Genomic DNA, 17,060 nt, shown 5'->3' on the forward strand with positions numbered 1-17,060 from the left:
TTCATCATTAACTGCAAGAATGTATATGTTGCATAGATCAGTCCATATTTCCTTTCCTTTCTAGCTAAAAGTCAGACTTGAACAATGAAGGGCAGTTAAAATGTCACATCTAAATTGCTACTTTTTATGCCGAGTGCTTTGAAACATCAGGGGTTCTGTTATTGGCAAGACTATTATTTAGGACAGCTTCTGTTATGGAGTTTTGGAAATAGCAATCATCTTAAGAAAAGCTAGTTCCAGAGTGATTAAACTAAATTTAATTACATGATCTGGACTATTACTGGTATATATTTCTGTTACAGAAAGCGGAAGATTTTCATATAGCTACAGAAATGTTTACAACTAATTGGTTAATTTCCACTGCAGATTTTCTGATTTTCTTCAAAAAATAAATAAAAAAGAAGCTTGTTTTGTTAACATAATTAATTCTGCCCATTATTATTGAAAAGGAATATGTATTATCATTCTGGAAGTCAGTGCCCTGTTAAATAGCAGTTGGACATCAACACATTTTGTGCTGTTTGATTAAACTTTTTTCTATATATATTCTGAGAGATCTAATGAAATGGTCCATAAATATCAATATACTTTGTCTTCTACTTTCTCAGCATTTCATCTTAGTTTGGTAAAATTTAGAAGTGGTGAAATTTTGACAACAATTCAGGAATTACTTTCTTTCTTACTTAAAAATCAGTTTCTCAAATATATTTACGGGATTTTATGGCCAAAGCATTCATGTTTATAAATTTAGTGATTGTTTAAAGACTGTTTCTGAAACTAAATCATTAATTAAAAACTGTTCTGGTTGAATACCATTAGTCATTAGGGTTTGTTTTTCTTGATAAGAGTTTCAAGGTTTGCTTGAGGATATTAATGCTGTGAAAAAGAAAATTACAATGTCTTTTGACATTGTAATCTTGCTGCTATATAGTTTTATACAACAAGTTTAAAGAACACATATCAAGGTTTCAGTGACATTTTAGGAGGTTAAACATGACTCACTGACAAATGATACTCTGTTCAACAGAGACCTTCAGCTGCAGCTTCAGAAATTGAAATTGTCACCAGAACCTTAAAATACTTTTTACTCCTGTCATGCTTATGGCTCGTTGATCATCTCCATGTCCAGGTGCTGGTTTGGGCCTTCTTTGCTGTCATTTTCTTGGCCTCCTACACTGCCAACCTGGCTGCCTTCATGATCCAGGAGGAGTACATTGACACGGTGTCAGGGCTGTCTGATAAGAAGGTGAGATCTTGAGTAGACAAGGCAGATACGAATTTCAAACTACAAGTTTTATGTGGATTTGCATAAGTCAAAAATGAAAAAAAAAACATTCAAGATAAACATAAAGCAAAACTGTCAACACAAAATTGTTTGCTATTTTTGTTTTCTTTCTCCTGGATGCATGCAGGAGAGCAAAGTGAAGGCTTTCCTCAGTCTGATTCCTGTCAATAGAACCGCAAACCGTATCCTGCTGCTTCGACACTTTAAAACCTCACGTGTTTTATTAAAGTCTCCTCCATCTCTTTAGAAAACTCCACCCTCCAGGCCTCACTTTGAAAGTTCAGACTTTGAATCTCCTCACCACTTCATGTTGCAACGGAGATCAATTCATCTCCCTAATTTTTTTCCAGAGACTCGCATTTATTTCCCACTTTCTGTCTGTCACGTTAATCTCTGCCCATCTGTTCCTCTCATGCAGTTTCAGCATCCGACAGAGCAGTACCCACCACTGCGCTTTGGTACAGTGCCGAATGGGAGCACTGAGGAGAACATACGCTCCAACTATCCCAACATGCACCAGTATATGATCCGCAACAACCAGAAAGGTGTGGAGGAGGCCATTGACAACCTAAAGTCAGGGTAAGAAAGAGAGAAGATAATGAAGGTGGTGGAGGGAGAAATTGCTGCAGGGCTGCTTAAATATGCATGTAGTCATCTTTGATCAATTAGAGTGTTATTGACTTAGTTTAATTCAGTAACTTAATACACTTAAGTTACTCATAGAACAGTGTTAAAGTTTCTTCTGTTTTTTTTATGATGATTCCACTCACAGCTAATGAAAACAACATAGTTAGGTATTACATCAGGCCACTAAAAACATTTCTCTGACAGAAATGTGAGCTTAATAAAAATATACATCACTCTTTATGACAACATTGGGAACAAATCTCTCTAGGGGCATTTCAAGTAATTTACTATGTGGATTCCAAGCTATCTATGGACGCCAAGACAAAAATAAAGAGAAAAGAGAAAAAAGACATTTGAATATTGGCACTCTGGAAGCAAGATCAGTGAGAAAACAGCCTTCAGAGTTTCAGAACAAAAATGCCTCCAATCCATATCAGCTGTCAGAGGGCATTAACAAAGGCTGTTCATTTACATAGCTTTAGAATTACCACATTCTAATGCCAGTCAATGATGGCTACAGCATTGACTGGCTACAGGTATAACTGAGAAGGTGTCCAGACAATAGTGAGCTTTTGACTTTCCTACCTATTTTTTCATAAATATCTTTGTAAAAGTTGCATTTGTTCCATTTTTCAATTAGCCTGCCCTTCTGTGTTGTTGACCTTTATCTGTCATTGAATTATCTGTGAACTCTGTACAGTTAGTGGAACTGTACAAATTGAGTTACCAGTAAGGTCAGGATGCTGCTGTGATGCCAAGAAAAGATCTCACAGCTTGCGCCTTTTTAGCATATGGTATTACACATTTACCAGCAACTCAAATAAACACTCAATTAGATGTGGGAATCCACATCTTTTATGTATAAATATCCATCACACATTTATTTGAAATAAAGTTAATTCTGCTAAATAATGTAAAGCTAAATTACATACATTCTGAAACAACTTTCAGTTTTAGTCAAGCTCTCACTGACTGAGAGGTTTATCTAATTAATTTGCAAACATCCACTCAGTGATGCCCATTCTTTACTCTGAGGTGAAGGCTAATGTGGTTGGAAGATAATTAATGACCAAACAAAATGGCCTTATTTCTCTAGGGGTTTAATCCAACACCATGTAAAACACAAAACACACTTTTTCAATGTAACACAGTCAAACTCTACAGAGGAGCCCGCGGCTGGATCCAAAAGATGCATTTTGTAAAATATTGTTTGATTTATTTTAGCCTGTAAGCTTTCAGTACCAAACAGTTAAAGTTTTAACACTACCACTTGCAACATTAATAATGTTGTACTTCTTCTTAATTGCTATTCTGTTCTGCAGGATATATTATGCTGTTACTGTGTTCTGATTGGATGTCCTTTACAATGTTTTAATTGTACATTTTGTGACTCTATAGACAGACAGTGATGCTCTTTATTGAATTCGTGTCTCATTTTCTTTTCTTTCAAAAGAAAACTTATAGCATCCACAAGACAATATATAAAGCAGATTTTTAAATTGTTTTGGTGTTAAATATCAAGTGTTATAGCTGCATATATACTTTTTTATAATAGTACTTGCCCTTGATTTACAGTTTTCTAAAATTATTTAAATCCTGTAAATGTTTCTATTGTCACATTTGAACTCCAAACTTTAATGGACTTTACTTTAGTCTGTATGAGAGAACAGCACAAAGTAGAGCACATAACTGGATTCTTGCATTTCTTTTGCAGGCCCATAAAATTAACACTTTATGAAACCACCTTTTACTGCAGTATGAACCATCTTTTCACATGTACAGAGGGATGTTTTCCCCCATTCTTTGACTCAGAATAACTCAAGCTCTGTAAAATTGGATAGAGAGCTTCTGTGAAAATCAATTTTGAAGTTTTGCAACAGATTTTCCCTTGGAACTTGGTCTGGACTTTGCCCAGGCCTTTCTAACACACGGATATACATAAGACTGAAGCAGTCCATTGTATTTTATGTTTTTTGGTTTATGTTGTCATCCTGCTGCAAGTTGAAACTCTGCCCTTGTCTGGAGTCTTTTGTAACATTTAAAAATCTCTCTTTAACACAGCGTGACCCCGCCACCTCAATCTTTAAATGGCACAAAAGGAATATTCAGGGTGATGTACACGTTTAGTTTTCTACCATACATACCATTTTTTCTTTCATAGGCCAAACAATCTAGCTTTCATTTGATCCGACCAGAGAACATTCTTTTCACATATTTGCAGCAAACTGAAGAAATGGCATCTTTAAAAAATGCATTAATTTTTCTCAGTTTCCTGTAAAGGCTAAATCTGTCCAGTGGATGGATAATAGTTGTCCTGTTCATAAATTCTATCACCTGAATTGTGGAATTGTGGATACAAAACCCCCAGAGTCATGGGCCTGTTTGATTATTTACCAAGTTACCTGGGGGGGACAGATTATTTAAATGGTCATTCTTTTGAAGATTTACAGTTGTTCCATAATATTTTTATTCTCAAAAAAATGACTTGAACAGTCCTTCATAAAATGTTGAACTGTGAAAGGTTGTTTTATAACCCATTCAAAAATCTATCCCTGAAATGTCTGGTATGTTCAGTAGTTTACATAAACTACAATAAGCCATGGATGCCTTCACACAACAGTTGGGTTTGTCCTGATAAGACATCAATCACAGATAAACTACATTTACTGATTAAGTGACTTCCTAAGAAACGTGTTCCCTTGGATTTTATTTTGAAGTGTGAAAGTAAAGGTAGTTGAATAAAAGTATACATGATTTTTAAACAATGTATATGGTCCTTTGTGTTGGACACTTACATAAACTCATTAAATTATTAAAGTTTGTGATTTGATGAGACAAGACATGAAAAGTGTGAGAAACCAAACCTCTAAACTCTTTATTTTTTGACAAATTTTATCCTTTATTTGTGGCAGTTGTTTCATCCACACTCGGCTCAGTTACACAATCCTCTTGTGAAACTCTGTGCGCATTGATCTGTGCTACCTCAGAAGCTTCAGCTAACTGTTGTAACCTCTGAGGTCCCATCAGGATCATTGTTGCTGCATGAAGGAGGAGGAAAGAGAGGCAAACAAACAGGCAGAGAAAATGAACAGCTTGTTAATAATACATACCAGCCACAACTGCAGTGCGGTGGGAAAATCATGACCACCAAGCTCCTTACAGTAAAATATACATTGCGCAGTTAATTCTGTTCAAGGAGTGCGGGGGTTAAGCAGATGAGACACGACTGAGCAAGTTTTAGTATGCTCCATGATGATACATTCCTTTTATCATATCTGCTCATCATCCTTGTGCCTCCTACACCAGTAACTACCTCTCCTTATCTATCTCTTCATCTCACTCCCTCTCTGTTTATCTCACTCTGCTTATCTCCCTGGATTCATCCCAACTTGATATTGTTTACAAAGGAAACATAAGTTCATCCCTTCAAAGCCAGATGTCATGAAGATTCATGGAATTTCTGACAAACATTGCATTTCCATGTTTCCCCTCTCACATTTTCCTTACAATCATTTATTCTGCTTTGTGTTTCCCTCCTCCTTCCTAACATCTCCTCGTCATCCCTCTTTCCTCTGCTTCCTCTCTCCTTTGTAGACCTAACCTCCTCACCTATTCCCAGTTTTCCTTCCTGCAGTGCAGTCTGCTTCTATGATGGGCCTGGTTGTAGCATGCTGCTTTCTCAGTGTGAATATAAATGAATGGGAAGTGGAAGAGCAGGTGTACTGACAAATTTATCATCATATCCTCAGATATGCATCATCAGTCTGAGCTGATCTGTTAAATCTATTCTATTATTTCATTATGTGTGGTTTTAATTCACTTTTTATCTCCATTCATTTTTCACATCCTGCCTAATTTGAAATTCCTGTGAAGCAGTTCTATGTTATGGTTTTTATTAAGGCTGTGAGTCTTGCTTGACCTCACATTTAAAGTTGATTAAAAGTGTTTGGTAAACATTTTAGTACGTTGTGTGTGCTATGTGTGTATAGTGCACAGGAGAGGGAGTCTTTATTTGGCTTATTTCTTTTTATTTTACGATATTCAGATGTAATATAGTAAATCAAGGGAATTATTGTTTGTAATCCTCACTGGAACTGCACACTTTCAGTCCTTTTATGGTGATCCATCAACTTTGAGATTCAGCTTAGAAATGTGTTTCTTTATTGTTTTATAAAAAATGTATGTGAATTTCATCCTCACTTGTTGCAGTACTTTCAAATAGCTAACAGACACTACTTAACAGTTTGCAAAACTGCTACATTATGTTCAATTTGGAGTTCAAATAAATTAGATTTTCCTGGATGAAAGGAGTGAAAATGTGCAGAAAACATTTTGGTTAAGCCAGTTTATCGAGCTGAACCAATTCCCTAATCGTATAAGCTCAAGTAATTTTTGTTTCTTTTTGAAGCTGTTTCAGAAAAGCAGCATTCCTTCAGTTTTAGAACAGGTCCAGAAAAGTAATGTGGTGCAGGGGTATTTGTAATGCATCAAATACTAGTGTAATTTATTTACTAGTTTGTATCCCAAAGAGGAGGTTTCCTGTCCTTCAAGGGAGCTTCCTGATTAGCCTGAGTCAACAATAGAACTGAGAGCTCGTTCTGGACTAATGCGATTTCACACATATTTTTTCAAATTAACATTTAGCCTTATTTGTGACAGCTGGGGGAGTGTAAATTGAGAGTTTTGCCTGTTTTACTTCAGTAGACATACAGTTAGATAGAGAATAGTTCTCTTAGGATATAATGGAATAATGGAAACTAACATGAGCTTCATGAGAGATTTTCCAAGTTTCAAAGTAAACTAAAAGAGCTAATTAACACCTCAAATTATTGTAGCTGTGGTGTTTGGGTCATCCGGATACTTTTTAACTTTGTCCATGAAATGTCTGCATATATGTTAAGGAATGGGAAATGGATAACACTTCGAATGTGACTTCAACAGAACTGTAGCTGGAGAATGCTGGCAAGATCAACATGTCTGCACATTTATGTAACAATCTGTATTTCTGCAGGCAGCTGCACATGGAGATTACAGCAACTGTGAGCCTTTCTCCTGCTGAGCTAAAGCGGCATTCGCTCCCTTTTACTTGAATCTCAGCCTCCCCTGATGCTGCATTGTATTCTGTTCTTTTGTGGCTATTGTAGGAGGAGAAATGACATCTTTGCCTCCACCATGATAAATATCTCCTTGTAAGATTTTTGAAAGTTGGTACCGAATTGTGCGTAGAAAGAGGCCTCCTTTAAAATCAGATTTCTTTTGTGCAGGGTTGTTTTTATAGTGCTAGTTTTTCTGCCAATTCCATCATTTTGTGTGCTTGTTCTACAGTCATTTAGCTCCAGGGCAGTGATTTCCAATTCTGTGATGTAATTTTCCACCTTCATTCTTCCCTTGCAGAAAACTAGATGCCTTTATTTATGATGCTGCTGTGCTGAACTATATGGCCAGGAAGGATGAGGGCTGCAAGGTAAGAAATAGGTCTGCCATTTCACAGCTCTGCACAATGACATGCTCATACATATGGGCAGGAGATTCCTGTAAGCTATCTAAATGAGCATTTCCACAAGGGCCGAATCTGCCTTCAATAAATCAAACAAACACATCAAACGCCATTTTATTGATCCCTTGGGCCTCTAGCTAAATTAATAATGTCATTTTTAGACAGCACTGATGTTGATTTATTTATAAGGTTGCATCTGATGCGGCTCTTGCAGGACGGATAAAAATCTCTCAGTCATAATTTGTAATGATGTTTGTGTGAGGCCCACGCTCCCAGCAGGTTCATACAACAGCCACTGCAGCAGTAATTACTACAACTGATGTAAAGCTGCATCCCCTCCCCAAAACCATTTCTCATTCTCCAGCGCTGGGATTTTAAGGGACGTAAATATTTAAACAGAGATAACCGCACTGAGGCAGCAGTGACAGAAGGGATGTAGTAATGTTTATTTATCTATGTGTGCTTGATCCCATAAGGTGATGACCATTGGGTCTGGGAAAGTGTTTGCCACCACAGGCTACGGCATCGCCCTGCACAAGAATTCTCGCTGGAAACGACCATTGGACCTGGCTCTGCTGCAATTAGTTGGAGATGGTAAGAGAAAAAAGACTGTTCACATTATATGCAGTTGGAGAAAGCAAATGATTTTTTTTTTTATTCCATGTAATTATATTACTGAGTAATAAGACTGGAGCATACCAGCAAGAACTCATTTTATATTTAATTTCTCTGAGGAAAATTTAAACACAACCAGGTGCTGATATTAGTCAAGCAGCAGTATAAAACACCTACATTTGAGATGCCTCCGGGGCTCAAGAACAGCTAATCGAGGCAGAAAAATGATAAATCTCTTCTTAATTTTTGAACCAGGTTGCTGGTATGTGAAGCATATCTGAAGAAAGGAAAAGTACTTCTGAGGCGCTATAATTCAGAGGTACTAAAGAAGATAAAATAATTCCTGAAGCATCATAAATTTCATCTAGGAAAAAAAAATAGTGTATGCTTTTTTTATTGTTAAAGCAGCAAAATCTAAAATATGTGAAACAGAAGTTTCACAAACTGATTTTATGACTTAAACACATCTGATCCATCAGTTCCATTTGCAGCTGTTTACAGATAACCTTATGTAAAATCTTTGTCATAAGGAGTAGCTAAGAGCTCATGAGTAACACTCTTAACCGATTGCTTACCAGTTTCTTACCATCATAGAAAACACAATGCCATAGCAAAATAGCATTGCATTTAACATGGTACAGTATATGACTTTATCATTATTACCCTGCCTGCTATTTTTTATCTAAAAAAAATTACAATAATAATAATAATAATGACAAAAATAACTTCCCTAGTCATAATGTGGGAGAATATTGAGAATTCAACCCCACTGTTCTCTACTCCCATCCACACCCACGATGAACATGAGAACATCAACAGCACAGTACAAACTTCAAAGACCTTCCAGAACCTAATGTGCAGAAAGAAAACAAATACCCTTCATATTCCCACGTTTAGACCCACATGACATGGGTTTCAAAGTGCTCGTAACATGGCTGTAAGGGAAAACGGTGAAAGGAACACAACCTCATCTCGATCACGTTTTGTGAAGTTTTCAGTTTAGTCCATCAAATCCAGGTGTCCTCTAAAATGTTTGTTTCTATTGCCTCCAGCATTGATTCTGGCAACAAAACACTGGTTCACATGAAAGAACCATTTTTAATCTTCTGTATTACTTTTTAGCAGGCAGAGTTATTGAATTTCACTTGAAATACTTTGTATAGCTTTCAAATTTAGAAGTTGCCAGTCAGAGATGAGCTGGTTCAGACTACAGGCTGTTCTCAAACTAAATTTTTGTTAGTACTGTAATGAGGAAAAATGTGATATGTGCAATAAAACTGTCTCTATGCATTTTGATGCTTTAAAACTTAATAAAACAGGGACCTTTACTGGAAACTTGCCGGAAAACCAATATGAGTAATTAAGCCAATTAAGAATCGACTCAAGCATGGAAATCAGTCTAACAGTGGAAATACTGTGGTGGAAAAATCTACAGTACAACAGCTGATTTTTTAATATAAATCAGACATGATGCCACAAAGAACACTGATTAACGATGGTCTTCAAGAATAGGTCCTGTGATACTTCTGGCCTCTTGAAAACACTCTTGGAGGCACAATTTAATCCTCTCAATGGGGGTAGGGATGGGCAGTTATTAAATAAAATGCAAAAAAAATGATAGAATCTTGGCATGTGTGTGTGTGATGATTCAGAGCAAAGGTTTGAAGATGAGAATTAACAATACAACTCTTTTCTTAAATAAACAAATGAGTGAAAAAAGAAAATATCAGTGCTGTAAGGATTCACTGATTCTTATGGTGGAATTTTATCCTGATACAGAAAGAAACTTAGGACTTTGTAAAGTCTGATAAAGTAGCCTATTTGTAATAGTTGTATTTATTTATTTATTTGGCCAAACAGTTTCACAATTGGTTTTGAATTTCAATAAAATTGACATGAAAATGTTTCCTTTCCAAGTTAGTCTGGACGTTTTGATTGGGTGAAGAATGAATAAGATAATTAGTGGAACAGACAGGTGGAAGAACTCATTAGAGTTTAAAATGTATGAAAAAGTTATACAAGTCACTAGTTAAAAGAAAGAGAGCAAAACTTGTAAGAAATGACAGCTGTTCACATCAGCGTTTAAGGTCAAGAGCCAAACCAGTCACACATGACTAAGATTTTTACATTTTTCTCTCATTTATAAGATGCATTATCTTTCCTTTTTTCATTTCTGAACTTGCTCTCATATCTTATTCACACATGCAAATACAGTTAGCTGATACACCAAGAGATGAGGTCCAAGTTAAACTATAGTTGAAAATCTTACTTCAGTAATATACTTTCTATTTCTGAAAATCTAATCTATTTCTATAGATTAGATTTAGTGTTTTACACTCAAATAAAACAATTTTAATTGAATGTGACTGTAAAAAATATACATTGTGTTTGTAGCAAGGTAGAAAACTGTCTCATTGCTGCTTTTAGAAGAAACAATAAAGAAGTAGACTTTAGGCTACTTTTGAAGTAGCCTAAAGTCAAACATGCCATAAAACTAGGAGTGCAGTTCTTAGATGAAAATGATTTGCTTTGAAATAATTTCCATTCAACCAAGTTTGTTTCTGGTATAAGATGAGAAGTGTAGAAGCCATTTCTCACTAAAGGTGAAATCGCAAAATTATCTGAATTAAAAATTTAGTTGTATTTGACATCCTACATCTATTGAATGTATAAAAAAGACAGAGCAAAAATCTGCATAGTGTAGAAAATCCTGAAAAAGCTGAAAAATAGTACAGCTCAGTGTAATTTATTTACTAGTTTGATAACTCTCCCAGACAAAAAGGATTGTTAAAGACTATTAACATTGCAAACTGTAGGACAAATAGATAAATCAATAAGTATGTGTTTAGCAATACTGAAAAATGCTTGTTCATCCAGGAGTGTGAATAAATTTCCATGCTTATTTGTGGGACTAGCATGTTTTCTTGCTTCAACTGTTTTGCTTAATTGTGCTCTTTGGGTTATTCATTTGGAGCCTGAAGTCTGAGCTGCAGCAATCATGTAATCAACCTCAAATATATATTAATTGATCAGGTGCTGTAAAATGCACTGTGGCCCTAAACGAGATATGTAATTGGTCCTCGTAATCTACCTCTTTGTTAGAGGGATGTCATTTCCTTTTTTTCACATGGTCAGTCATCAAATTGGCTCCCCTGAGGAGTAATTTAGCCTCTTTGCAATTAGTGAACAAGAGATGGTGGCAAATGCCTCAGTGCAAGCAGTGACAGCAGCTCCCGGGGGCAGATGGCCCGACTGGTTGATGGGACATGGATATTAAAAGTAAAATATTCGTGTTCCTTTTTAAAATGAGATGTCTAGCTGTTTTATTTGATGTCCTTCTATATTTCTTTCTAATTGTATAAGGTGGAAGGACAGAACTGCTTCTAAAAAAAGCTTCAACTTCTTTTTGTGCTTATGAAATTAAATGGGCAATTTTACATTTGGATTCTTATCCATATTTATGTATATTAACTTAAACTGCAGCCACAGCTTCACATTCTCAAAGACTAGAGCTATTTGCATTACCTTTGTGTGCAGAAACAATGTTGCACATTGAAAGCTTGTATTGATTAGATGGGTCGTTTTTAACTAATATTGAGAATCCAATCCTCTACTTTATTGAGCATCTTTTAAAAAAGGTAACTTTCAGGTCTAAATGAGATTACATGATTCCCGACCCGGGGTCTTTCTGCATGGAGTTTGCATGTTCTCCCTGTGCATGCGTGGGTTCTCTCCGGATTCTCCGGCTTCCTCCCACGGTCCAAAAACATGACTGTCAGGTTAATTGGTCTTTCCAAATTCTTCCCAGGTGTGTGTGTGTGTGTGTGTGTGTGTGTGTGTGTGGGTGTGTGTGTGTGTGTGTGTGTGTATGCATGTGTGTTTGTCCTGTTTATTTCTGTGTTGTCCATCTGTGTGCCTATCTCCAGTTGGAGATAGGCAGCAGCAACTCCCGACCCCGTTAGGGAGAAGGGTGATCAGAAAATGGATGGGTGGATGGATGGATGGATATGTTCTAGGACTTCATTTTTATTGAAGGCATTGACAAAATTGGAAATTCTGTGTTCGTTTGTGAGAAAATCTGAGGCCTAACCGTGCTTTTAAATTGATCTCTTTAAGATGAGATAGCTTACTGCCGAGTTACACTCGGCTTCAGTGGAGTTTAGAGAAATAAACTACCTTTAAAGAGATGCTATGAAAACACCCTGATGCAGAAGAAGAATTACTTATAACTGCTGACATTGTATTTCAGTGAAAATCCCACAGCAGCATACATCCAAAGTTTTCCTCCACTACACTGTTTCTTTGTGCCTCTTACACAGCTTCATGCTGACTGAGCAAAAGTAATAAAAATCACCTGCGCACACACACACGCAAGTATGCACGCATGCAACAAACGCACGCACTCAAAAAAGAAAAAGTGAATATGAACATCTTTTGGCACTGAAGGTAAGGAAAACTGTCGCAGTACAATACACCTGGGGGAAACTGATTTCTTTTGTTGTTTACATCCTTTTTGAAATTGCTCTGAGTTTCCATTGACCCAGATGCTGATCTTCATTTTACAGACAGAAAGAAGAGTCAGACAATGTGTCCGTTTGTGTGGATCTGCAATGTTGTAGTATAGCATTTTTACCCAGCATCCCTGCTTTCGTTTTAACGGTGCAAGCTTTTGCTCATTTAGCCACATATAAACATGCACTTTCTCTACCTGCAGTCAAAAACAGTACATTTATAATGCAATATGCAGATCGGCTTTATGTCTGCAAGTATTTGAAATGTAAATTTTACAGAGAGGAGATAAAATAAATAGAGCTTTGAATGCTGTGCTGTGATTATACACCTCTGTGTGTGATTTATTTTCTCCCAAATTCAATCCTAAAAATCTGTTTCTGGTGGAGGGTTGTTGCTTTCACATCCAACAGTATTTTTTTTTTCCTATTTGTTTCATTATTGAAGGTCAGTATATAAACTAGAAGTTTTATGTATGTTTTAGATAACACAATTTATGGTTTCTGTTCATTTAAAATATTTTATTTTTCATTTGCACAAAATATGGAAGTGAATGTCTTTACTCAGACAACCATTTACCACTGCCCAATTCTTACTTTTCCCTTCCAAACGCAAATGCGCACACACAGTGCACACAGTTGCAGTGGTCTCATAGTTTCAACGGACAATAAAAAAAGTAATAAAAAAAAACTTTGTTTTTGCTCAACAAAGAAAACATTTTTTTTTTGTTTTGTTTTCTGTGTTTTCTGCCTCGGCATTCCAGGCACAGCTTATGAAGATGCTGAGTGCCTTCATGTTCCAGGGCATTTCTTTTATCCACAAAAATAATATGATAGGATGTGTGATATTTAATCAGTGTTGCAATTAGGATCAAACAGACACATTGATTATTGATTATAGACATTTTTATTACCCATTTTTCAAATAGTGATTCTTTTTACTTTTCTAACAGATTCCATTGTTTTTAGTAAGACTTTTGGTGTTTAAACTATCTTTGATGACAAGCACCCTGTAACAGGTAGAGAAATGATCAAAATAAATAGTCCTCTTCATGTCATATGTATATCCAGGAAAAATGTTTGGGAAGTTATGAATAAACAACAACAATGTTCTCTCAAATTAATTTTTTTGTAAATCTTTGTGAATGAATATAACTGTCACAGGTTAAAAACAAATGTCTCAACAGTGATTTTTTTTTCCTTGACTAAAGTCTGATTTTATATTGTGAGAAAAGTGTTTTGGATTTTTTTTTCTTATTCAGTATCCTTGTTTTGGTTGTGAGCGAGTGGAGAGTGTAGAGCACTTGTTATGTATAAAAAAAACAAAGAAGAAAATATTTTGCATCTTACATCCTTTGGAATATAAGAACATCCTTCTTCTAAAACTGGTTTCTCAAACATTATCTCATCTTTTAAAGATTTGTTGATGTCTTGACAAAGCAATTTTTGCTCTGAGATTGATGACATGACAGTGCCAAACATAATTTACTTCTGTCACTCACAAAGTAGCCTTTGCACTACCTTCCAATTTTTGTCCTTTCTGTGTATGTTTCTCCATTTGAATAAACTGTAAAAAGATGACAGCTATTTTATTATTTTTTTTATTAAATACAAAAGTGAAAAGAGCAGACTAAATGTGCTCTTCGCTCTGCCATTTTAAGTCAAGATTGTATAACCATCCAGTTCCACTCAACTGGGGAACAATGTAAAAGTATGCAGCCCTGTCCTAAAAGTACAAAAAAAAGTGCAATAATAAAAACAGATGACCTGTTGCCATAATACTAAAATAATCATCTATCTAGAAATTAAAATGATGCCAGTCTATTACAATCATCCTTTGTGGTTTTCTAACATTTACTTTTCGATAATTAGGTTTCCTTGGCCTTATTTATTTAGAATATTCCCGTTGTCTCCAGTGAGGGAAAATGGTTTGGCAAAGAATGGAAGACTTTGGCTAAGTCTCTGACATACCTATTTTTCTTCTGTGTTGAGTCTATTGTGCATCAACTATTGTTTTCTTTACATTAGTGTAGGGGATGTCAAACACATGACATAACCTCAGACAAAATACACAATTTGCTTATTTGATTTGAGAAAATCCTGTTGATGTGAAAAGCACTTGGAAGGATTCCTCTTGTTTGCCTGCTTTTGCAGTCACAGCAGGTGATGCTGTATCCTTAGAACTGCCTCAGGTGATAATAGCCTTAACTTACTGCTTTTCTGCACAGATTGGATAAGAGAAATATTTTACACAATGCCATTGAGAGGATTAAAAATTATAGGGGATTAATTCTTTACTGTAAACCACTGCATAGATGTTGGAGGAATACAGGAATGGTGGATTTAAATAGGAGTGAATTTACAATGATTGCAAGTCACAAAAGAACTGTTCATAGATGGAACCATGAGTTTAACTTTATGGTCTGCATGCTAAATATTTTCTTCTATTGTGAGGAAGAAAGGACACAAATGGAATCATGTGCTTTTGCAGCCTTACTTGTGAAAAATGTTCTCTAAATAAAAGCTTTATTGACTGCAATAATTTCATATAAAATACAGAAAGTAAAAAAGTCTGGGCAAAGAAAATAAACCAACAAGCTGTGATCAAAATGTGAAGAATTAGATCCTCTGAGTAAGCCACCATTGAATGAACATTCATCTCAGTGGCTGTTGTGACATTTGAATTCAAGCAAGCCTTTTAATGGATGTCAAATTTTGCACAGCAGTTATTACTGGAGTGAGATTTTGTTTCTTTTTTATTTGAGCAAATTTGAAGTTTCAGTCATTCTAGCTGAGTGGTAGAAGTCTAATTGACGTGGCACAGTGTTAGGAGGCGTTTCCAAGCCACAGTAATTAACCCAAAGGTCGGCTTATAATTGAAGATGGGATCCTCTTTAACTGGGGCGTCGTGAGACTGTGTACAGTGACAGATCCTGAACCCATGTGTAAGACACTGTGCTTATGTGCTTGATTCAGAAGTTGTCTGCAACCCAGTCATGCACACCCAAAGCCCTGTACATGGGAAGATGAGGTACCGTTCTCCTTTGCACAACCTCATTCTTTTTGATTAATGCAGTAATGACCAGGGCAGAGAGCCTTGTCACACTGGAGTTCAGAGTGTGTGCCTCGCGTGTGTGTGTTTTGGATAGTTTGAGCAGGAAATGTAATGTTTGTGTGTATTCCTCCTTTCATCTCCCATGTGCTGTCGCATCACTCTGCCCTCAGTGTACTCGCCTCAGACACAGAGCCATTTCAGAATCGGCTTCAAAGAGTTTCTCTCTGCCACTAATTCCCAATTTTTACTTTCGATCTCATAACTTTTGAAGGAAAAATATTTTACATTTCTGCTCTTTGTGAACTTTCTGTCTGTTCTGAGCACTTGATGGTTTGTTTTACAAGTTCTTCTGTTTGTTATTTTATTATTATTATTTTTATATTGTTTCTATCCAGCTGTTTTATTTAACATTTTTGCAGGAATATTAAAACAAGAATTGTTTTCCTCTACTTATTTCTCCTCACCATGCTCAGTTTCATCATCCATTCCTTTCATTTTTGTTGAAACTACATTTTCCTTCCTCTCTCTTCAGCTTTACTTGTCATGCTTCAGTGCTCTCTCTTAGGGGATCAAACACCTTGATCTCATGACAAAAAGGTGGTAATCCCCTCCTTTGCATTTTTTACTTAATTTCCCCTTTCCTGCTGTACTGTCTGAACTTTTCCCAATTGTCTTTTGCATGTATCCCTTCAACCTTAATTAATTTTAATTTTACCCTTTAAACACACTCACCCATCACCTCTCAGCTCCATCTTCTCACCAATTTGATCTTCTTTCCACTCCTCCTTTCCTTTTTGTTTCAGATGAGATTGATATGCTGGAGCGCCTTTGGCTGTCTGGAATTTGCCACAATGATAAAATTGAGGTATGATGTCTTATTCAAAGCTTAACTTAGTCTACTGAGCCATGTTCTGTGTGTATTTATTGATTAGTTAAGCAGTAAAATGTAACCATGAATTTCTCCAACCAATAGCTTCCAGATGAGCTCTGTCTATTCTCACTACAGTTTAGGGGAATTCTCTTTGCAATTTTCTTCTCTCACTGCTACATTATTCTGTGCCTTTAGGTGATGAGCAGTAAGCTGGATATTGACAACATGGCAGGGGTATTCTACATGCTGCTGGTGGCCATGGGTCTCAGTCTCCTGGTGTTTGCCTGGGAGCATCTGGTGTACTGGAAACTAAGGCATTGTGTCAAAAGGTCTGGAGGGATGGACTTTCTCCTGGCTCTTAGCAGGGTAAGAAAGAAGAGATAATTTAATAAATATTCTTCTAATATTAAGAATGACCTTTAAAGCCAGTAAACTGTTGAAAAAGAGTCGTACAATCATGTATTATTGCCAATCAGTGAGTGAGCTTTATGAATGTCTGGAGGATGTGCTATGTTTCATTCTTATAACTGCAGAGAGATACAATTTGAATCAAGGCTAACAGCATGGTTGGGTGAAGGGGAACTGGTGTACAATGATCTATA

At 36.2% G+C, this 17,060-nt stretch overlaps 1 protein-coding gene across 1 annotated transcript in view; it reads left to right on the plus strand.

Moving 5' to 3' along the window:
- Window positions 1-17,060, plus strand: part of grin2da (glutamate receptor, ionotropic, N-methyl D-aspartate 2D, a) — a 162,699-nt gene that overhangs the window by 132,778 nt on the left and 12,861 nt on the right. Inside the window, exons 13-18 of the mRNA XM_055055179.1 lie at window positions 1,130-1,246; window positions 1,704-1,864; window positions 7,307-7,376; window positions 7,886-8,003; window positions 16,391-16,452; window positions 16,654-16,824. Coding sequence (XP_054911154.1) covers window positions 1,130-1,246; window positions 1,704-1,864; window positions 7,307-7,376; window positions 7,886-8,003; window positions 16,391-16,452; window positions 16,654-16,824 — 699 coding nt within the window. The remainder of the gene's footprint in view (window positions 1-1,129; window positions 1,247-1,703; window positions 1,865-7,306; window positions 7,377-7,885; window positions 8,004-16,390; window positions 16,453-16,653; window positions 16,825-17,060) is intronic.

Source organism: Poeciliopsis prolifica, unplaced genomic scaffold, assembly GCF_027474105.1.
Source record: "Poeciliopsis prolifica strain line A6 unplaced genomic scaffold, Auburn_PproV2 SCAFFOLD041, whole genome shotgun sequence".
Lineage (NCBI taxonomy): Eukaryota > Metazoa > Chordata > Actinopteri > Cyprinodontiformes > Poeciliidae > Poeciliopsis > Poeciliopsis prolifica.